Below are 24,601 nucleotides of genomic sequence, written 5' to 3'. Positions count from 1 at the left end.
ACAGGCCCGTTGGTCGTTATTTTTTGCCCGCTTCGACTTTGTGATTTCGTACCTTCCGGGCTCTAAAAATGTGAAGGCGGATGCTCTGTCTAGGAGTTTTGTGCCCGACTCTCCGGGTTTATCTGAGCCAGCGGGTATCCTCAAGGAAGGAGTCATTGTGTCTGCCATCTCCCCTGATTTGCGGCGGGTGCTGCAAAAATTTCAGGCGAATAAACCTGATCGTTGTCCAGCAGAGAAACTGTTCGTCCCTGATAGGTGGACTAATAAACTTATCTCTGAACTTCATTGTTCGGTGTTGGCTGGTCATCCTGGAATCTTTGGTACCAGAGAGTTAGTGGCTAGATCCTTCTGGTGGCCATCTCTGTCACGGGATGTACGTACTTTTGTGCAGTCCTGTGGGATTTGTGCTAGGGCTAAGCCCTGCTGTTCTCGTGCCAGTGGGTTGCTTTTGCCCTTGCCGGTCCCAAAGAGGCCTTGGACACATATTTCGATGGATTTCATTTCTGACCTTCCCGTTTCTCAAAAGATGTCAGTCATTTGGGTGGTCTGTGATCGCTTTTCTAAAATGGTCCATCTGGTGCCCTTGGCTAAATTGCCTTCCTCCTCTGATTTGGTACCTTTGTTCTTTCAGCATGTGGTTCGGTTGCATGGCATTCCTGAGAATATTGTTTCTGACAGAGGTTCCCAGTTTGTTTCAAGGTTTTGGTGAGCCTTTTGTGGTAGGATGGGCATTGACCTATCCTTTTCCTCGGCTTTCCATCCTCAGACTAATGGCCAGACCGAACGAACCAATCAGACCTTGGAAACATATCTGAAATGTTTTGTTTCTGCAGACCAGGATGATTGGGTGTCCTTTTTGCCGTTGGCTGAGTTCGCCCTTAATAATCGGGCCAGCTCGGCTACCTTGGTTTCTCCATTTTTTTGCAATTCTGGGTTCCATCCTCGTTTCTCTTCAGGACAGGTTGAGTCTTCGGACTGTCCTGGTGTGGATTCTGTGGTGGATAGGTTGCAGCAGATCTGGACTCAGGTAGTGGACAATTTGATGTTGTCCCAGGAGAAAGCTCAACTTTTCGCTAATCGCAGACGCCGTGTGGGTCCCCGACTTCGTGTTGGGGATCTGGTTTGGTTATCTTCTCGTCATATTCCTATGAAGGTTTCCTCTCCTAAATTTAAACCTCGTTTTATTGGTCCGTATAGGATTTCTGAGGTTCTCAATCCTGTGTCTTTTCGTTTGACCCTCCCAGATTCCTTTTCCATACATAATGTATTCCATAGGTCGTTGTTGCGGAGATACGTGGCACCTATGGTTCCATCTGTTGAGCCTCCTGCCCCGGTTTTGGTGGAGGGGGAATTGGAGTATATTGTGGAGAAGATTTTGGATTCTCGTGTTTCTAGACGGAAACTCCAGTATCTGGTTAAATGGAAGGGTTATGCTCAGGAAGATAATTCCTGGGTTTTTGCCTCTGATGTTCATGCTTCCGATCTTGTTCGTGCCTTTCATGCGGCTCATCCTGGTCGGCCTGGGGGCTCTGGTGAGGGTTCGGTGACCCCTCTTCAAGGGGGGGGTACTGTTGTGAATTCTGTGGCTGAATTCACTCCTGTGGTCACAAGTGGTACTGCAGCTTCTGAGCTTCCTCCCTCAGGTGTTCTGGTGAGCTCGTTAACTGCTTCATTACTTAACTCCGCCTGATGCTGCTATCCTTGCTCCTTGTCAATGTTTCAGTGTTGGATCTGAGCTTCTCCTGATTGTTCCTGTGACCTGCTGCTCTGTATAGCTAAGTGCTTTTTGCTTTTTTTGTTGCTTTTTTTCTGTCCAGCTTGTCTTTTGTTTTGCTGGAAGCTCTGAGACGCAAAGGGTGTACCGCCGTGCCGTTAGTTCGGCACGGTGGGTTTTTTTTGCCCCCTTTGCGTGGTTTTGCTTTAGGGTTTTTTGTAGACTGCAAAGTTCGCTTTACTGTCCTCGCTCTGTCCTAGAATATCGGGCCCCACTTTGCTGAATCTATTTCATCCCTACGTTTTGTCTTTTCATCTTACTCACAGTCATTATATGTGGGGGGCTGCCTTTTCCTTTGGGGAATTTCTCTGGGGCAAGTCAGGCCTATTTTTCTATCTTCAGGCTAGCTAGTTTCTTAGGCTGTGCCGAGTTGCCTAGGTAGTTGTTAGGCGCAATCCACAGCCGCTTTTAGTTGTGTTTAGGATAGGATCAGGTGTGCAGTCTACAGAGTTTCCACGTCTCAGAGCTCGTTCTTGTATTTTTGGGTATTTGTCAGATCACTGTGTGCGCTCTGATCGCTAAGCACACTGTGTTTCTGGATTGCCTTCATAACACCTGTCATTAGCAAACATAACAACCATCATTGTAAATACATCATTGTAAATACATATGTTGGCGCTATATAAATAAAGATTATTATTATTATTCATTCCTACATGAAGAGGACGCTTCGTTCTGCCTATATATAGTTTATCACAGGGGCATTTTATTGAATAAATAACTTCTTCTGTGTTACATGATATATAGTCCTTGATTGGCCAATCCCTGGTTCCATTAGAGATCAAAAATAGTTTTTTTTGTTTAATTGCTTACACGGTTTGCATTTTAGGCATGGATAGAAGCCTGAACACTTATAGTGAAAGGAATACATAGTTGGAGCGAGGGGATTTGGGACAGTAGGAGCTATTTTATTGCACAAATTGTTGGCCTTTCTGTAAATGAATACTGGACGTTCAGGTAGTTTTTCCCAATAATCTTGTCTTCCTTTAGAATATCCCAATGTCCATTAACTATCTTTCTAAGGAGATGAGTGTTTGCATTAAATTGTGTTATAATTGGAACCGCTTGTAACTAGATTCCTTGATAGGGCATTGACCCATGGAACTAGTCTGATTGCCGTATGTGGAGTCGGGAAGGAATTTTTTTCCCCAAAGTGGAGCTTACTATTTGCCACATGGGGATTTTTTTGCCTTCCTCTGGATCAACATGTTAGGGCGTGTTAGGTTAGGCTATGGGTTGAACTAGATGGACTAAAAGTCTTTCTTCAACCTTAATAAATATGTTACTATATTACTATGTTCATGTAGTTTATGTTTGCCTCTTTTTTCTTTATTTTGAAATAATTGTGTTCTGGGCAACTTTTCAACTAGTTGTTGTGCCATAGACAGGCAGCTCTGAGAATAGCCTTTATGAGCAAATTTGCTAGTCAGGATTTCTGCTTCTCGGTTAATATGTTGTGTTTTTGAGCAGTTCCTATGAGCCCGAATCAGTTGGCTCCTGGGAACGTTTAATAACCAGCGAGGAAGATGACAACTTTCCAAGGAGATGTAATTATTAACATCTGTAGGTTTATGATAAGTTTTGGTATGGATTTTGCCATTTTCAATACAAATACTAAGGTCTAAAAAATTTATAGATTCAGAACTGGTGGTCCCCGAAATGTTTAAAAAAATACTCATTTTTATTTAAATTAGTAATAAAATCTGACAGTGAGTTGGGGCCACCAGACCAAATAAAAACAATGTCATCTATAAACCGCTGCCCGAGTACCAGGTTTGCACACAGAGATACTTCATCATAGATGGTTTGATGCTCCCATTTTCCCACATATAAATTGGCATAACTTGGAGCGAACCTGGTACCCATGGCGGTACCCCATTGCTGGGAGTAGTAGTGCACCTCATACCGGAAGTAATTATGAGTCAGTATGAACCTCATACATTCTAAAATAAAGGAAACTTGTTCCTCAGGTAATGTTTCCTGTTCATCTAGAAATAATTTTGCTGCTTCACAACCTTTGTCATGTTGTATAACTGTATATAGTGAGGTGATGTCCAACTTACCTATAAAATAATGTTCTTTCCATTCAATTTTCTCCAAGATTCTGAGAATATGTGTGCTGTCTTTCAAATATGATGGAAGCTTAGGGATCAATTTCTGTAAGTGACAATCTACATATTTTGACATGTTTGCTGTAAGGCAACCCACCCCAGATATGATGGGTCTTCCGGGCGGGTTTATTGGACATTTATGAATTTTGGGGAGATAGTATTCGTTTTTATTCAAAAAATTTATAAAAATATTTTAAAAGAAAAGTTCCAGGGGTCCAAATACTTTCGCAAGGCACTGTATAGAGATCTCAACTGGAAATGCTAATGTTATGGATCCACACAAAATTCATTGAAGCTGCAGAGTTTATGTGTAGATGTTTACTGACAGCGTCTGACATTTAGAAAAAGCAAACAACTGACAGCACTCGCAGTCCTGGGGCGACCATACACATCCAGGGAACCGTCCCGGATATAGTAAACCAAAAGAAGTAGAATGAACAGCGCTCCATCCGGGTGTAGAAATCTTGAAAAAGTAGTTTATTCAGCCATAATACAGCAACGTTTCGACCGATATACGGTCTTTGTCAAGCATACAATACAGCATGGGCAGCCATCTTAAATAGTATAGGTGCCTCACAGTGCACCAATCACCATCCAACGCCGCCCCCCACATAAAACATATGAGACTTTATGTTTTATGTGGGGGGCGGCGTTGGATGGTGATTGGTGCACTGTGAGGCACCTATACTATTTAAGATGGCTGCCCATGCTGTATTGTATGCTTGACAAAGACCGTATATCGGTCGAAACGTTGCTGTATTATGGCTGAATAAACTACTTTTTCAAGATTTCTACACCCGGATGGAGCGCTGTTCATTCTACTTCTTTTAGCGTCTGACATTTGTCATATGATTCTGACCTTTAAGGGACCGCCTGTACATCTCAAGTACTGAATTTTTCAGATGTTGCGTGTAATCAGATAAATGATGTTAACAATGGTGTATTACTTATTTATAGTCATAGAAGTGAAAGATTTAGTATTTTTCATCAGCTTACAACAAGTGCAAATAGCGTGTCCGCATTTGTAGGATCCTTTCATTGACAACAGGATTTTTCTAGTGTTACCTTTGACATATAGTCTAGAAGATAAAATATCCCCCAAACTGGGGGCCTTTTTTCACAAAATTGACAGGTTCTACCAATATTCTTTCCAATTATTTTGAACCTGATTTAATATGGGTATTTATGGGTTTTATTATGTGAACAATTTTATAAAACATAGGGCTAAAAGATGTTAAAAGACCCCATGATTTCATGACCTCCCTCCTCTTGTTGTCACTATCAAGAATTGATTGTCTCTCCTTTTTTTTATTTTACTATATTTTTGGCTCGATCCAGCATCCAGTTTGGATACTGCCTGTATTTCATTCTATTATGGACATCCTTTGTTTCTGCTACATAGCATGTATTTAGAGTTTAATTCCTCTTATTTCTGTAGAGTTCTCCCACAGGAATATTCCTGACTACATGTTTCAGATGACAGGAGGTGACATATAAGATGGAAATAGTGGCACTTTTTTTCGTGTAAGAGGAAAGTTTGAAGACTCCATATTTAGATTAATATCCAAAAAAATTATGCTCGTTGTTTCCACACATACAGTATAGTAAATTTAAGGCTCATGTTGTTATCATTAATGTAAAAAAAAATCCTGCATCAAATCCCTCAGTCCATTCCACACCAGGAGCAGGTTGAGCTTACTACCTAATGTGGGAGGAGAAGGGATTTGTGCAGGAAAAAATGAATTTTTCTTCCTATTCTGAAACAAAAAATGTTGGCAATCGCAGGTGAGAAGGTAACTCCCAGAGGTGCTCCCATTTTTTGGATGTAAAATTTATTATTGAATAAAATAATTATGTTTAAGCAGGAATTCAACCTACAAAATCAAAAATGTCCTTATTTATTTTGAAAAACTACTTTATTTAGCCAAATGATTGGTTAATGCAGTATTGAGAGATACAGTAGTATGATGTCACAGGACAGCCAAATGCAAGAGTCTGGCCTTTTTGTGCTGCCCAAAGAGGATATGGCATGTTTTGTATCTTTCAGAAAACACGGCATATTAGGAATCAAGTTTTGTAGATACATATCTACCCAGATACTCAATTTTTCACTATGACTTCCAATGCCTACAACAATCGGTCTGATTGGGGGGGTGACCCCTTATGAATTTTTGGTAGTGAGTGAAAAATGGGATTATTGGGTGAAGGTACCCTCAGATCTTCTGAAGCAGGGTGAGAGGAACATCATACTTTGGAGGCACTTTTCTGCAAAAAGGACAGGATGACTGCACCATATTGATGGGAGGATGGATGGGGCCATGTATGGCAAGATTTTGACCAACAACCTCCTTCCCTCAAGAGGATTAAAAATGGGTCATAGCTGGGTCTTACAGTATGACAATGAACCAAAACACAGAGCCAGGGCAACTAAGAAGTGGCTCTGTAAGAATCATTTCAAGGTGCTGGAGTGGCCTAGCCAGTCTCCAGACCTTAACCCAATAGAAATCTTTGGAGGGAGCTGAAACTCAATGTTGCCCAGTGACATCCCCGAAACCTGAAAGATCTGGAGAACTGTATGGAGTAATGGGCCAAAATCCCTGCTACGGTGTGTGCAAACTTGGTCAATAACTATAAGAATTACAAGAACTGCAGGAAACGTCTGTTAGGTGTCAAGTTCCTGCCGCTGCACAGGTGGAATCTCAAACCATGTCTGCTGTGGTCTCCCATTGTTCTCCAGCCGCAGTGGAACTTGCTAAGCGGAGATGTCGGTCCCAGCACCTGGCCCGGACAGATACTGCTCATTTGGTTACTGCTGCCCTTCCAGGTTCAGCCATTATAACCAGTACTGTTCGGAGACAAGCAGTCCTGTTTTTCTCTTTCTGAGCATGCCCTAGGGAAGACCTCTCATTGGAGGTTGGGGGTCACACGCTCAGGTCCTGTAGCAGCTCCTATTGGTCAACTAGGAAGGTCCTGGAGAGCTACAACTATAAAAGGTTTGCATGGCTGCACGGCCATGCGCTAGTATCATTTGTGTTTGCTTGTTGTCAGTGGATATTCTGCCACTCAGTTCATATGTGGTGTGAGTTTGTTTAGCTTTGGGGCTGTACACTCAGGCAGGCAGCTAGCATCAGTGGGGGCAATTAGCCTTGGCTTAGCATCTGGTTCCTCCATGTGTGCGGTTAGCACAGAAGAGTTCCAGAGCAAGCACAACCCTAGTTATGGTATTATTCCCTGTGTACAGCGTGACTCTGGGAGGCAACAGAGCACGCTTTCATTTCACACGGGGTGAAGTTTAACCCACGTGTGAGCTCAGAGTTCATCCGCCATTACTTTGCAGCAGGTATCTCTGCACGGTGGACCCCGGGCTGCGAACGCACCTCGTATCAATCTCTCTATTACTTGGTACTTTCCACTAGCCCCAACAATGTCTGACCACTGTAAGTGCAAACAAAGGTTTCTGTACCAAATATGATGTTCTGTTTTTCTAATGTATCAAATACTTATTTCATGTGATAGAATGCTAATTAATTATGTAAAAATCATATAATGTAATTTTCTGAAATTTGTTTTAAGATTCTGTCTCTCACACTTGAAGTGAACCTACGATAAAAATTTCAGACATTGCATATCTTTGTAGGTGGGAAAACTTGCAAAATCGTCAGGGTATCAAATACTTACAGTTAGGGCCAGAAATATTTGGACAGTGACACAATTTTCGCGAGTTGGGCTCTGCATGCCACCACATTGGATTTGAAATGAAACCTCTACAACAGAATTCAAGTGCAGATTGTAACGTTTAATTTGAAGGGTTGAACAAAAATATCTGATAGAAAATGTAGGAATTGTACACATTTCTTTACAAACACTCCACATTTTAGGAGGTCAAAAGTAATTGGACAAATAAACATAACCCAAACAAAATATTTTTATTTTCAATATTTTGTTGCAAATCCTTTGGAGGCAATCACTGCCTTAAGTCTGGAACCCATGGACATCACCAAACGCTGGGTTTCCTCCTTCTTAATGCTTTGCCAGGCCTTTACAGCCGCAGCCTTCAGGTCTTGCTTGTTTATGGGTCTTTCCGTCTTAAGTCTGGATTTGAGCAAGTGAAATGCATGCTCAATTGGGTTTAGATCTGGAGATTGACTTGGCCATTGCAGAATGTTCCACTTTTTGGCACTCATGAACTCCTGGGTAGCTTTGGATGTATGCTTGGGGTCATTGTCCATCTGTACTATGAAGCGCCGTCCAATCAACTTTGCAGCATTTGGCTGAATCTGGGCTGAAAGTATATCCCGGTACACTTCAGAATTCATCCGGCTACTCTTGTCTGCTCTTATGTCATCAATAAACACAAGTGACCCAGTGCCATTGAAAGCCATGCATGCCCATGCCATCACGTTGCCTCCACCATGTTTTACAGAGGATGTGGTGTGCCTTGGATCATGTGCCATTCCCTTTCTTCTCCAAACTTTTTTCTTCCCATCATTCTGGTACAGGTTGATCTTTGTCTCATCTGTCCATAGAATACTTTTCCAGAACTGAGCTGGCTTCTTGAGGTGTTTTTCTGTAAATTTAACTCTGGCCTGTCTATTTTTGGTATTGATGAATGGTTTGCATCTAGATGTGAACCCTTTGTATTTACTGTCATGGAGTCTTCTCTTTACTGTTGACTTAGAGACAGATACACCTACTTCACTGAGAGTGTTCTGGACTTCAGTTGATGTTGTGAACGGGTTCTTCTTCACCAAATTAAGTATGCGGCGATCATCCACCACTGTTGTCATCCGTGGACGCCCAGGCCTTTTTGAGTTCCCAAGCTCACCAGTCAATTCCTTGTTTCTCAGAATGTACCCAACTGTTGATTTTGCTACTCCAAGCACGTCTGCTATCTCTCTGATGGATTTTTTCTTTTTTTTCAGCCTCAGGATGTTCTGCTTCACCTCAATTGAGAGTTCCTATGACCGCATGTTGTCTGCTCACAGCAACAGCTTCCAAATGCAAAACCACACACCTGGAATCCACCCCTGACCTTTTAACTACTTCATTGATTACAGGTTAACGAGGGAGACGCCTTCAGAGTTAATTGCAGCCCTTAGAGTCCATTGTCCAATTACTTTTGGTCCCTTGAAAAAGAGGACGCTATGCATTACAGAGCTATGATTCCTAAACCCTTTCTCCGATTTGGATGTGGAAACTATCATATTGCAGCTGGGAGTGTGCACTTTCAGCCCATATTATATATATAATTGTATTTCTGAACATGTTTTTGTAAACAGCTAAAATAACAAAACTTGTGTCACTGTCCAAATATTTCTGGCCCTAACTGTATTTTCCCCACTATATTTGCAAGCTTCCAGAGCACTAAGGCTCCTTCTTCAGGTAGGTTTACAAATAGACAACTGAGTCAAAAGCACAACATTTATGAGATGTTACAACAGGACATTTGTGCATGGGATGCATGGGGTTATACCTCCTAAAGAAAAGAAAATGAAAGTCTATGCTACAAATGGAGAGATGGTTAACCCCTTTCTGACATCGGACGTACTATCCCGTTGAGGTGGGGTGGGCCCCTATGACCATGGACGGGATAGTACGTCCAGCGCGATCGGCGGCGCTCACGGGGGGAGAGCGGCCAATTGCGGCCGGGTGTCAGCTGCCTATCGCAGCTGACATCCGGCACTATGTGCCAGGAGCGGTCACGGACTGCCCCTGGCACATTAACCCCTGGCACACCGCGATCAAAGATGATCGCGATGTGCCGGCGGTGCAGGGAAGCATCACGCAGGGAGGGGGCTCCCTGTGGGCTTCCCTGAGTCCCCCGCAGCAACGCGATGTGATCGCGTTGCTGCGAGGGTCTTATCTCCCTCCCTACCTGCTCCAGCCCCGGATCCAAGATGGTCGCGGATCCGGGTCCTGCAGGGAGGGAGGTGGCTTCACAGAGCCTGCTCAGAGCAGGCACTGTGAAGGCTGTACTGCTCTAAGTGAGATCAGTGATCTGACAGAGTGCTGTGCACACTGTCAGATCACCGATCTGTGATGTCCCCCCCTGGGACAAAGTAAAAAAGTAAAAAAAAATTTTTTCCAAATGTGTAAAAAAAATAAAAAATAATATTACTAAATAATGAAAAAATATATATATATTATTCCCATAAATACATTTCTTTATCTAAATAAATAAAAAAAACAATAAAAGTACATATATTTAGTATCGCCTCATCCGTAACGGCCCGACCTATAAAACTGGCCCACTAGTTAACCCCCTTCAGTAAACACCGTAAGAAAAAAAAAAAACGAGGCAAAAAACAACGCTTTATTATCATACCGCCGAACAAAAAGTGGAATAACACGCGATCAAAAAGACAGATATAAATAACCATGGTACCGCTGAAAGCATCATCTTGTCCCACAAAAAACGAGCCGCCATACAGCATCATCAGTAAAAAAATAAAAAAGTTATAGTCCTGAAAATAAAGCGATGCAAAAATAATTATTTTTTCTATAAAATAGTTTTTATCATATAAAAGCGCCAAAACATAAAAAAATGATATAAATGAGGTGTTGCTGTAATCGTACTGACCTGAAGAATAAAACTGCTTTATCAATTTTAACAAACGCGGAACGGTATAAACGCCTCCCCCAAAAGAAATTCATGAATAGCTGGTGTTTGTTCATTCTGCCTCACAAAAATCAGAATAAAAAGCGATCAAAAAATGTCACGTGCCCGAAAATGTTACCAATAAAAACGTCAACTCGTCCCGCAAAAAACAAGACCTCACATGACTCTGTGGACCAAAATATGGAAAAAGTATAGCTCTCAAAATGTGGTAATGCAAAAAATATTTTTTGCAATAAAAAGCGTCTTTCAGTGTGTGACGGCTGCCAATCATAAAAATCCGCTAAAAAACCCACTATAGAAGTAAATCAAACCCCCCTTCATCACCCCCTTAGTTAGGGAAAAATTAAAAAATGTATTTATTTCCATTTTCCCATTAGGGCTAGGGTTAGGGCTAGGGTTAGGGCTAGGGTTAGGGTTAGGGCTAGGGTTAGGGTTAGGGCTAGGGCTAGGGTTAGGGCTAGGGTTAGGGCTAGGGTTAGGGCTAGGGCTAGGGTTAGGGTTAGGGCTAGGGTTAGGGTTAGGGCTAGGGTTAGGGCTAGGGCTACAGTTTGGGTTGGGGCTAAAGTTACAGTTAGGGTGTAGATTACATTTACAGTTGGGAATAGGGTTGGGATTAGGGTTAGGGGTGTGTCAGGGTTAGAGGTGTGGTTAGGGTTACCATTGGAATTAGGGTTAGGGGTGTGTTTGGATTAGGGTTTCAGTTAGAATTGGGGGGTTTCCACTGTTTAGGCACATCAGGGGCTCTCCAAACGCGACATGGCGTCCGATCTCAATTCCAGCCAATTCTGCGTTGAAAAAGTAAAACAGCTTCCGAGCTCTACCGTGTGCCCAAACAGGGGTTTACCCCAACATATGGGGTATCAGCGTACTCAGGACAAATAGGAAAACAACTGTTGGGGTCCAATTTCTCCTGTTACCCTTGGGAAAATACAAAACTGGGGGCTAAAAATAATTTTTGTGGGAAAAAAAAAGATTTTTTATTTTTACGGCTCTGTGTTATAAACTGTAGTGAAACACTTGGGGGTTCAAAGTTCTCACAACACATCTAGATAAGTTCCCTGGGGGGGTCTAGTTTCCAATATGGGGTCACTTGTGGGGGGTTTCTACTGTTTAGGTACATTAGGGGTTCTGCAAACGCAATGTGACGCCTGCAGACCATTCCATCTAAGTCTGCATTCCAAATGGCACTCCTTCCCCTCCGAGCCCTCCCATGCGCCCAAACGGTGGTTCCCCCCAACATATGGGGTATCAGCGTACTCAGGACAAATTGGACAACAACTATTGGGGTCAAATTTCTCCTCTGACCCTCGGGAAAATACAAGACTGGGGGCTAAAAAATAATTTTTGGGGGAAAGATTTTTTTTTTAATTTTCACGGCTCTGCGTTACAAACTGTAGTGAAACACTTGGGGGTTCAAAGCTCTCACAATACATCTAGATGAGTTCCTTAGGGGTCTAGTTTCCAAAATGGTGTCACTTGTGGGGGGTTTCTACTGTTTAGGTACATTAGGGGCTCTGCAAATGCAATGTGACACCTGCAGACCATTCCATCTAAGTCTGCATTCCAAATGGAGCTCCTTCCCTTCCAAGCCCTCCCATGCGCCCAAACAGTGGTTCCCCCCCACATATGGGGTATCAGCGCACTCACGACAAATTGGACAACAAATTTTGTGGTCCAATTTCTCCTGTTACCCTCGGGAAAATACAAAACTGGGGGCTAAAAAATAATTTTTGTGGGAAAAAATTTTTGTTTTATTTTTACGGCTCTCCATTATAAACTTCTGTGAAGCCCTTGGTGGGTCAAAGCGCTCACCACACATCTAGATAAGTTCCTTAGGGGGTCTACTTTCCAAAATGGTGTCACTTGTGAGGGGTTTCTACTATTTAGGTACATTAGGGGCTCTGCAAACGCAACATGGCGTCTCATCTCAATTCCTGTCAATTTTGCATTGAAAAGTCAAACGGCGCTCCTTCCTTTCCGAGCTCTCCCATCCGCCCAAACAGTGGTTTACCCCCACATATGGGGTATCAGCATACACAGGACAAATTGTACAACAACTTTTGGGGTCCAATTTCTTCTCTTACCCTTGGAAAAATAAAAAATTGGGAGCGAAAAGATAATTTTTGTGAAAAAATATGATTTTTTATTTTTACGGTTCTACATTATAAACTTCTGTGAAGCACTTGGTGGGTCAAAGTGCTCACCACACCTCTAGATAAGTTCCTTAGGGGGTCTACTTTCCAAAATGGTGTCACTTGTGGGGGGTTTCAATGTTTAGGCACATCAGGGGCTCTCCAAACGAAACATGGTGTCCCATCTCAATTACAGTCAATTTTGCATTGAAAAGTCAAATGGCGCTCCTTCGCTTCCGAGCTGTGCCATGCACAAACAGTGGTTTACCCCACATGTGGGGTATTGGCGTACCCAGGACAAATTGTACAACAATGTTTGGGGTCCATTTTCTCCTGTTACCCTTGGTAAAATAAAACAAATTGGAGCTGAATTAAATTTTTTGTGAAAAAAAGTTATATGTTAATTTTTATTTAAACATTCAAAAAATTCCTGTGAAGCACCAGAAGGGTTAATAAACTTCTTGAATGTGGTTTTGAGCACCTTTAGGGGTGTAGTTTTTAGAATGGTGTCACACTTGGGTATTTTCTATCATATCGACCCCTCAAAATGACTTCAAATGAGATGTGGTCCCTAAAAAACAATGGTGTTGTAGAAATGAGAAATTGCTGGTCAACTTTTCACCCTTATAACTCCCTAAAAAAAAAAATTTTGGTTCCAACATTGTGCTGATGTAAAGTAGACATGTGGGAAATGTTACTTATTAAGTATTTTGTGTGACATATCTCTGTGATTTAAATGCATAAAAATTCAAAGTTGGAAAATTGCGAAATTTTCATAATTTTCACCAAATTTCAGTTTTTTTCACAAATAAACGCAGGTACTATCAAAGAATTTTTACCATTGTCATGAAGTACAATATGTCACAAGAAAACAATGTCAGATTCACTGGGATCCGTTGAAGCGTTCCAGAGTTATAACCTCATAAAGGGACAGTGGTCAGAATTGTAAAAATTGGCCCGGTCATTAACGTGCAAACCACCCTTGGGGGTAAAGGGGTTAACCCACTATCTACCAATGTCCTTTTTTGGAACGCTTAATCTTTAGCTTCTAGCAACTAAGATTTTATAATTTTTATAATTAGGTCCAATTTTTTGTTTTGTGTTTGTAAAATGAATGTTTTCAAAAAAGGAAATCATGTCATTGTCATTTTTAATTGAATATTGGGATGCCCTTTTCTGAAAAATCCATACTTGTAAAAATTTTAATTTGGCAAGTAATGGGTTAAAGCTTAGTGATTTGGAGTAAGTGTGTTGGAGATGTGAAGTGTGTCATAGATGTGAAGTGTGTCCATGTAGTAAGTCCTAAATCCAGGTGTTAGATGGAGTCCTATTGTCAAAGACTTGAACATTATCTTATCTTATTTTTAGTCTTATGTTATTCTTGGTATTTTCTTATGTTATCCTATTGTGAGGGCTTCCCTCTTGTTCCTGAAGATAGAAACACGAGGGAACCTTTTTTCTTAAACGTTTCATATGTACAACTTGGAATAAAAGTTGCTTTAAAAAAATTATACATCTGGTAGCAATGCTGAATACTACATGCAGTTTTTAATTTCTGTTAGTTCTAAGAATTTTGAACATTGACAAGCACAGACTATACAAAATAGGTTACAAAGTCAAGTCCGGACCCCACTGATATAGAACAACTTTCCGATAATTTGAGCCTCGTCTGTGTTCTTCATTATTTGACAGACCAAGAACATCTGACTCTAGGTGAAATATGAAACAAAATGCAGTTTTCGTTCTTGACATCCATCAATGCACACAAATCATGTATTATTGTTATTGGTCTGTTCCCTATAAATGTGTTTAAACTTTGAAGTTGTCGACATATGTGAATGGTTGACTTGAGAAAGCAATTTTTCCCTTTGACTACATTAATCCATAAAAGTCCCTAAGAGATATATTACTCTGTAATATTCATGCATTTAAGCGATAAAAACACATTTGTTTTAAATCTTAAAGATTACATAGCCTCTTTGTATATAATCTTCCTCCTTTCTACAGATTTACACTACGGTCCTGGTAACAATCTTTATTGTTTTTCTCTTCCTGACACTTCATATAAGACTACAAATTTATAAAACTTGTATATGTTGCTTGGTTTAGAATTGTGGCTGATATGCCATTCCCATGTTATAGTGGATCAATGTAATTCACAGTGATTTTACTTTATACATTTAAGCCTCTTCTGAAAGGACAAATCTACCATTTGTAAACTTCAGGATCTACACTATGTATTAAACCATAGTATAATTTAATATAAAGTGTAAAATGTCACATTGATAGGCTTTAGACAACTTTGCACATTTTATTTTGTTCATTTTTTTCACTAATGTACAATTGAAAAAATAGCTTTCATCACAAATGTTTCATCATTACTGTGCTGTTGTAGAGTGTCTATAACTCCCTCACCAAGCTGGCGGCCCTTTAGGCTCTGATAGAGATCTGACAGCATAGTGTTCCAGGTGATGTGTATTTTTTGTGCAACACCAAAAAGGGAGGAGTTGGGAGCTAATGGTTGCAAATGCCAAATGTGAAATTAAAGGAAATTATAAAGCAAACTTCATTGAGGAAGGTACAAAATGGAGACAGAGACCATGTCTGTGAGAAGAAATCCCTCAAGGGATGTAGAAGCAGACATTAGTACAGAGACAAAGCTATACTTTTTTAAGAGAGCTATTGAAGGCACAAGCATCTGGGACATAAAGTCCTCACATCCATATTGCAAGAAGACACTTCTACAAAAGAAAAGACTAAAAGTAGGAGGCAGTAAATTGCATATCAGAAGAGTATGAAAAAAAATGAAGGATTTGAAATCATAGCCGCCTGAAATATTTAAACTCAATGTAACCTAAATATTTTTTCATGTCAAAAGTGTCCATAGCCAGAAAACCACTTCCCTAAGGGTATGTGCACACAACGCATTTCAGATTCCAGCTTTTCGCGAGCGATGCCGCTTCAGGATGAAGCTAATGATCTTTTTCCAGATGCGGCTTTGCTGTTCGTTTCCCCATGAGCGTTTGCTTTGGCTCTGCCACAGGTGTCTCTTCCTTACACTTTCAACTATCAAGAGTGGGCGGCTTTCGAACGAAGTCACCCGAAGAATGAACATGTTATTTTATTTAGCCTCTTCATGACTTCCGAACCCTTAAGCTGTTAAAAAAGTAATGAAAGACTGGACAAATGCACAGTAATGTAGTTTATAAATTGTAGTGCTTTTTGTTCACTTTTTGCTGTGGTTTTGTGAGGCTTTTTCAAGATGTTTCCAGATGGAATCCCTCTAAAAAGGACATTGGGTGTACTGTACATACTGTGAAGGTGATGGTCACAAACTAAGCTGCTTGGTAGTCAAATGCTTCCCATTTCATCAGCCCGTCAGGCTGCTGCCCTGACCCCCCTACGCCTTTAGGCTATGTGCACACGTTCAGGTTTTTTCGCGTTTTTTTCGCGTTTTTTCGTGCTAAAAATGCTATAAAAACTCATTAATAACGCATACAGTATGCATTCTATCATTTAGAATGCATTCTGCATGTTTTGTGCACATGGATGCGTTTTTTTCCGCGAAAAAAATGCATCGCGGTAAAAAATGAGCATGTTCATAATTTTTGTGGATTTTCTGCATTTTTCCCACAATTCTATGCATTTGGGAAAAAACACACAAAAAACGCACCAAAAACACATCAAAAACGCAGTAAAATCGCAGTAATATCGCGGTAAAATCGCGGTAAAAACACATGCGGATTTCTGGCAGAAATGTCCGGCTTTTTTCAGGAAAATTTTTGCAAGAAATCCTGACGTGTGCACATACCCTTATACTGCAGCTAAATGTATACACATTAGTTGCCATGTATGAACATAAAGTCCTTGGGAAGTCAGCATGCAAAATAAAATATACATGAAGGATACCTACTATAAACTAAAAGAAACTAAACAACTGGTGAAATAAAAAAATATATATAATAAAGAATGCAATATGATGATGATGGATGATGATGATGATAATAAAATAACCCTAAACTCATTGTTCATTGATGACCCTGTTCAGTTATGAGTGTAAATGTCTAACTATGACAAGTAGTGAAAAATCTTACTCTACTTCATTGAAAACGTACATACAGATATAGCACAACTTGATGTAATTTAACTGCTTGTGTGATGCTATATTTGTTCAATAAATTTAAAATAAACATATTGGATCCACCATAAAATAGAAAAACATGCTGCAAATCCATTTTACTCACCCACTGTATCACATGGTTCATCTTTATGGACACAGAAATCCATCCTAAGAGGAGGGGAAACAACTACACATTAATCACAATCAACTCTGTCAGACTAGTAATAATTATGAGACCAATTTGCACAGATTTAATATGCCTCAGTTGGTAGAAACAAGAATCCATTATTGTAACCAAGACTACAGAAAAGTAAAGATTTGGATTAGCAAATAGGTATTGCAAACTTTACCTAATTCTAGAAGGTTTGTTATCGAGAGGGAGAACTAAGCACCCAATACCTCATTTCATTGTGTGTTTGAATGTGAAATTGATTTACAGATATAATGTTTTGGAATGAATTACATGTAATAATATTATAATAATATTTACATTTAAAGCATATTCTAAAAAGTGTATTTTAGCAAATTGAGATCTATGTTGTTAGGATTCCAGTGTGGTTACATTGTAGCCACAGCTGCATAGATGGTTGGAGGTAGTCTGAATAAGGCTACTTTCACACTAGCGTTGGTACGGCGCCGTCGCCATGCGTCGGCACGACGTACCGATGCACGTTGCAAACAAAATGAACAACAGAGCAGCGGATGCAGTTTTTCAACGCGTCCGCTGCCCCATTTTAATGTCCGGGGAGGAGGGGGTGGAGTTCCGGCCACGCGTGAGCGGTCAGAAATGGCGGACTCAATGCACAAAAAAACATTACATGTAATGTTCTTTGTGCCGAGTGTCGGCCAAAACACGACGCATCCGTCGCACGACGGATGCGACGTGTGGCCATACGTCGCAATGCGTTGGCTAATGCAAGTCTATGGAGAAAAAACGCATCCTGCGGGCAACTTTGCAGGATGCGTTTTTTCTCCAAAACGACAATTGCGACGTACGTCACACAACGCAAGTTTGAAAGTAGCCTAACATGTATCGTCAATGGCCAAGGCTGCTGCTCTGTCCTCCCCCATTCTTTACACTGCAAGTCTGTGTTCTTGGATCGATAAAATTCAAGGGAAAAGAAAGCGGTCACTAGGGAGCGCTGTGAGGGTCACAGTTAAAATTGAAAGCAAAAGGTCCACCGCAGCTCCAGCCATTAACCTTCTAGGAGGATACAAAAGGCAGTAAAGAATAGTAATAACGGTCCTAGTAGCACTGGAAATGAGACCAAAACAAGGATTTTAGTGTTGAACCACAACGCGTTAAACCGTCTTCATCAGGTGGAAGTTTATTAAAGGAGAGCAGGAAGGGGTATTTAAACAAAGCAACCAATAAAATTCACAGTCAGCAGGTCACATGATAAGAACAAGTCACATGATAAAATAGTAAGGTCACATGGTAAAAACACAATAGGAACAAAACTATTTATATATAAAAAAAATTAAATGAAGCCCCTAGACCTGATTAAAATATAAAACATGGTAAAAAGCAGAAATAAGACAACATATAATAAAATGACACTATAAAAACACTATAAAAACAATTAAAAACAGAGAGATCACTTGTTAACCCTTTCAATGGGCTCTAAAAGTGAACCTGGAAATTATAGGCCAGTAAGTCTAACCTCTATTGTTGGTAAAATATTTGAAGGGTTTCTGAGGGATGTTATTCTGGATTATCTCAATGAGAATAACTGTTTAACTCCATATCAGCATGGGTTTATGAGAAATCGCTCCTGTCAAACCAATCTAATCAGTTTTTATGAAGAGGTAAGCTATAGGCTGGACCACGGTGAGTCATTGGACGTGGTATATCTCGATTTTTCCAAAGCGTTTGATACCGTGCCGCACAAGAGGTTGGTACACAAAATGAGAATGCTTGGTCTGGGGGAAAATGTGTGTAAATGGGTTAGTAACTGGCTTAGTGATAGAAAGCAGAGGGTGGTTATAAATGGTATAGTCTCTAACTGGGTCGCTGTGACCAGTGGGGTTCCGCAGGGGTCGGTATTGGGACCTGTTCTCTTCAACATATTCATTAATGATCTGGTAGAGGGTTTACACAGTAAAATATCGATATTTGCAGATGATACAAAACTATGTAAAGCAGTTAATACAAGAGAAGATAGTATTCTGCTACAGATGGATCTGGATAAGTTGGAAACTTGGGCTGAAAGGTGGCAGATGAGGTTTAACAATGAAAAATGTAAGGTTATACACATGAGAAGAAGGAATCAATATCACCATTACACACTGAATGGGAAACCACTGGGTAAATCTGACAGGGAGAAGGACTTGGGGATCCTAGTTAATGATAAACTTACCTGGAGCAGCCAGTGCCAGGCAGCAGCTGCCAAGGCAAACAGGATCATGGGGTGCATTAAAAGAGGTCTGGATACACATGATGAGAGCATTATACTGCCTCTGTACAAATCCCTAGTTAGACCGCACATGGAGTACTGTGTCCAGTTTTGGGCACCGGTGCTCATGAAGGATATAATGGAACTAGAGAGAGTACAAAGGAGGGCAACAAAATTAATAAAGGGGATGGGAGAACTACAATACCCAGATAGATTAGCGAAATTAGGATTATTTAGTCTAGAAAAAAGACGACTGAGGGGCGATCTAATAACCATGTATAAGTATATAAGGGGACAATACAAATATCTCGCTGAGGATCTGTTTATACCAAGGAAGGTGACGGGCACAAGGGGGCATTCTTTGCGTCTGGAGGAGAGAAGGTTTTTCCACCAACATAGAAGAGGATTCTTTACTGTTAGGGCAGTGAGAATCTGGAATTGCTTGCCTGAGGAGGTGGTGATGGCGAACTCAGTCGAGGGGTTCAAGAGAAGCCTGGATGTCTTCCTGGAGCAGAACAATATTGTATCATACAATTATTAGGTTCTGTAGAAGGACGTAGATCTGGGGATTTATTATGATGGAATATAGGCTGAACTGGATGGACAAATGTCTTTTTTCGGCCTTACTAACTATGTTACTATGTTACTATGTAATGGTAAGATTTAACCCTTCAGGCGCCAGAGTCCCCAACTTAAAAATCCAGAAACTTTTCCTATTAATCAAGCTCCCATACCGATCAGATACATTTTCTGGTATAAAATCTATAATCGTTAGTTTAAGAGATTCTAAATTTTTTTGGTGCTTGGTTAAAAAATGCTTTGATAGGCTATGCAACATAAAACCATTCCTAATATTTTGGCAATGCTTTTTCAGTCTTGCGTGCATGGTCTATATAGTCCGTCCAACATATTGGAGCCCACATCCGCATTCTATTAGATATACTACAAATGAGGATTGACAGTTAACATGGTAGTTGATTCTGTAATTAATATTAGTAGTATTGGATGTGAATTCTTTAACACCATTTCTGATGGAGTTACAACACAGACATATTGCAGATCTGCAAGCAAAACAGCCGGGATTTTTTGTTAGCTGGGTCGTGGATATGGTACTGGGGCTAATAACTGTATTGCTGGGTGAAACTAGGTTGCGGAGTGTGCGATTCCGCCTATATATTATTCTGGGGTGGGTAGGGATGTGACCTGAGAATATCGGGTCACCTTCCAATATGAACCAATATTTTTTCAAAAGTCTTTGGATAGTAGCATGAGATTGATTGTTGTAACCAAGCTCCACTTGGCAAATTCAGAGGTCACGGATTTAGCACCCCTACTAGTTTTACTTTTAATTTTCTGTATACATTCATATTGGGACAATATTCCAGTTTTAGAAAGGGCGTCTTGAACCAATTTTTTAGGGTAGCCTTTTTGTAGAAAAGGCAAGTGTAGGACCTGGTATAAAAGAGATGCCCTAATGTGGCTACCAGGTACACATAAAGTGGCCAATTTATGCGCTAAACGCTCTCATTTTTCAGATTTCTAGTGCAGTAATGCAGTTCAATTTTGATGTTTCATGTTTGCATGTTTTAGCGCTGCAGTGTGCTGCCTTATTTATTTGACTTTATACGAGTTGATGACTCTAGGTTCAGCACCTGTTCACACTTATTCTATGTTTGATGTGACGGTCAGTTTATTGAAATTTTACCAGCAAAGGCATGGTATCACTGAACATAGTACGTAGCTGTGGTGTCCATCTCCAAATATTGCTTACATCTGGCCTCCGATCGGGAATCAGACCCCCACTGGACTCATATTATGATCTATCCTACACATAGGTCATTAATCGTTAAACTCCTGACAGCTCATGTGAGTAGATGAAAGGCTGCTTTTTTGTTGCGCACCTAAATCTTCAAGTTTGCAGCATTGGTTTCTTCTGCTTCCCTACTCTCTACATGCAGTGGATGCAGTATGGAAGAATTCTGGACAATATTTACCACGAGACACACTGACAAGAATTGTTTTGATTATTTTGACTATTTTAACATTGGACATATTGAACAAGCATGTTTTTTTTAACATTTTAACCTGCAAAATATAAACAAAATGAAAAATTAATCTGGATCATAAGCTATATGTTTTGTGTTAGGTAGAAGTAGACCATTATACTGACAGTAGCAGTAAACTAGCAAACTTGAAATACTACTTTAATTTTCTCAACATTCCACATGTTGAAGCTAACAAGCAAGCTAGTTACTTACATTCCATGTAACATTCACAAAGCAACACATGCACTGGCTTTTGTCAAGATCATTTACACAATTAGCTTCTCTTCAAACATTAAAAAAAAGATGTGAAACGATCGGCATACCACAAGGCATTAAATATCCCCCCCACTCTAGTAGAAAAGCCAAGGAAACATAAATTTCAAATAATAAGGGAAATTGCCTCTTCAGAGCGGAAAAGGACTAGAACTCTAGTGCCACCTATAGGAGGTGGCAATCCTAAAAGTCAATATCGAACCTTTAACAAGCCTTGTCACATGACTTAGGATAAAAGCAGAAACCAGAATTTCAATTTGCAGACAGTGTGTTTCGCGGTATTGCCCCTCGTCAGTGCAATATGTGACATCTGCCTTGATAGTATTTCTGAGCTGCATATATTACCTGCATGACTGCAATCTGAGAAAAATGTCTTTCAATGCTGTTTTGCTGACCAGGCAATTATTTTGCTCTTGACTAATATGATACAGTGTGATCTTTTTCATTTTTTTTTCATTTATTTTTTTCATCCATGAATTTTATGCTTGTGATAAACTAATATTTAATAGTCAGCCTAGCAAATTTATGTTGCTCTTCACATCTTTGTCCAATTTAGTCTCATTTAGCAGCAATAATACACTACTGGGTATATTACTGTTTATTTTGAGCATGAAGGTCTAGCTATTATATAGGTCACAGTGTCTACTAGGGTCTTCTTTGCTGGGTGCAGTATCCGTAAGTGCCAACAAGGGATAATTTTTATCTGTATCCAATTGTTCTTTGTCTGTGGTATTGATAGACTAAGGGACTGCCTAGGGATTGATGGGACAGCCACCGTGCAGCGGGAGCGCCACATCGCAATTTAGGGTGCCAACCTCCGCTGATAGGAAGGCGATCAGATCCTCGGGCCTACTAGGGACAGGAAAGGCATATTGTTCTTTTTTCTTTGCCCTTCATGGGCCACTGCCCAGATTCTTAGGCTGATATTTCTCTTTTTGGGGGCTGTTTTTTTATAAAGATTTTTTGCAATTTTTTGGTATTATCCGTGTTTGTTAAATGAATAGATAGCATTGTGATAGGGGTAGTTCTTCTTCTTTACTGGTCAAACCACCTCATGAGAGCAACAAAGAATCACAATAATTGTAGTATAACAATAAATCATGCAAATATAGTGATGCTATGTGAATATGGACATAATTGAGGGAAGAAAGTCGCAAAAGAGCATGAGCAACAAGAAAAAACATGACAGGAAACTCCAAAATATAATTCAAATTATCAAAAATATATTTATTAAACAATCAGGTAACGATGACAAAACATAAGAAAAGGAGGGGTTACAACCACTCGCACATGCCAAAAATTAGGATGTTCGCAAGACATAAAGCATATCCAAGATATGGGTTCTCAAAGACAAATATAGTTATATAGGTCCAGTTCAAATTACTAATACTGACCTACAAAGCCATCCACAACCTGTCTCCTCCATATATCTCTGAACTAATCTCCCGATATCTTCCTTCACGTTATCTCCGGTCCTCCCAAGACCTCCTTCTCGCCTCCACATTTATTCGCTCCTCACCCAACCGCCTCCAAGACTTCTCTCGAATATCCCCCATCCTCTGGAATTCTTTGCCCCAACACGTCAGACTATCAACCACATTCGGATCCTTCAGATGGAACCTGAAAACCCATCTCTTCAGGAAAACCTACAGCCTGCACTGACCCCGCTGCCGCCTCATCACTACCGAAGCTACCGCCTCACCAACACCGGAGCTCCTGCAACCCTCAACCTACTGTCTCCTTCCCCATAATCCTGTAGAATGAAAGACCGCAAGGGCAGGGTCCTCGCCCCTCTGTATCAGTCCGTCATTGTTAGTTTGTTTACTGTAAGTGATATCTGTAACTTGTATGTAACCCCTTCTCATGTACAGCACCATAAAATCAATGGTGCTATATAAATAAATAATAATAATAATAAGTCATAGTCATGTATATATTGCACATTTCCCATATAGCCTGAACTTTATACAGCAACCTGGCTTCAATTTTGAATTACATGAGAAGTCAATAGTAAATAGTCATAGGGTTAGATTCATTACCCAAAGTCTGCCAGGGATATGTCTGCGGGCGTCCTCCCCATTGGTGTCAGCTGTCTGAATTAGGCCTTGAACTGCCCGTTCATGTAAGACAGCTGTCAACTAAATGCATTGAGCAGTGGCAGCTATCATGAACTACCCCATAGACATGCACATTCAGAGAAAACAATTATTGCTTGCCAAGCTGATAGTAGACCAATGATTACATTTATCTACATTTTAGATGCTATGCAAGTGCACTTACACGGGCATATTTCTGCTCACAAATGAGCACCGATCAACTACATTGTGTGCAAGTCAACTGGCACCCATGTCAATGAACTTTTAGATTAAATTCCCACAATGAGTATTTGGTGAAATTTTAATGTTGCATAGTTTTGCTATGCAAAAAAATAACACATCATCTTACAGTTACAGAAAAGAGGAAGGGATGTATAAAAATCTCCTGCCCATTGTGTTTTTCATTAGTCAGCATTTACTGGCCTGCAGTGCATTTTTGAACTGTGCAACTTCATTTTCTTTTGAGGGTAGGCTGACGTTTATGTGCAGATTTTCCCCATATAATTGAATGCTTAATAGATGTGTAAGGAGATAGACTGGACCGCGTGTACCTGTATACCGGGTCCAGAACTGAAAGGACTGCATCCTCTGTTTCTAGAGGAAAGCCAGAGAGAGGCGAACCTTCATCAGCTGCTGGAGGGAAGGAGGAGAGAGAGCTTCCTGCTGACAAGAGGGGCTGGGGAGAGAAAAGAGAAAAGTGTGCTCTGCAGGGGGCTTTTGGGCAAGTGCAGAGCAGCGCGCGGGGAGAGAAGTGCTGCGCCCTCTTCCCTCCAGACAGTACTGGAACTGCGGCAGGCCCCATCGCTCGCAGAGAGGCCGCAGCAGAGAATAGGGCCAGGCATACAGAGCAGAGTCTTGCAGAGCCATGTGCGCAGGGCAGAGTCAAGTCGGGTGCTGCCGCAGACAAAGAGGGGATTGCTCCATCCAGGGAGCACCTGTGCCACACAGACCAGTGACCACCGTTGCCTGCCGCCATCAGCAAGGACAAGAGGAAAGGAGACGTACAGTTTGTGCCCGGTGAACACCATAAAGTCA

General features: G+C 40.8%; 1 protein-coding gene across 1 annotated transcript in view; it reads right to left on the bottom strand.

The window, feature by feature from the left end:
- The window catches only part of ADAMTS19 (ADAM metallopeptidase with thrombospondin type 1 motif 19), a 561,705-nt gene that overhangs the window by 358,298 nt on the left and 178,806 nt on the right, over window positions 1-24,601 (bottom strand). Inside the window, exon 7 of the mRNA XM_069746287.1 lies at window positions 16,881-16,924. Coding sequence (XP_069602388.1) covers window positions 16,881-16,924 — 44 coding nt within the window. The remainder of the gene's footprint in view (window positions 1-16,880; window positions 16,925-24,601) is intronic.

This window comes from Ranitomeya imitator, chromosome 1 (assembly GCF_032444005.1).
Source record: "Ranitomeya imitator isolate aRanImi1 chromosome 1, aRanImi1.pri, whole genome shotgun sequence".
Classification (NCBI taxonomy): domain Eukaryota; kingdom Metazoa; phylum Chordata; class Amphibia; order Anura; family Dendrobatidae; genus Ranitomeya; species Ranitomeya imitator.
This window is presented reverse-complemented; position numbering and strand designations above follow the sequence as displayed.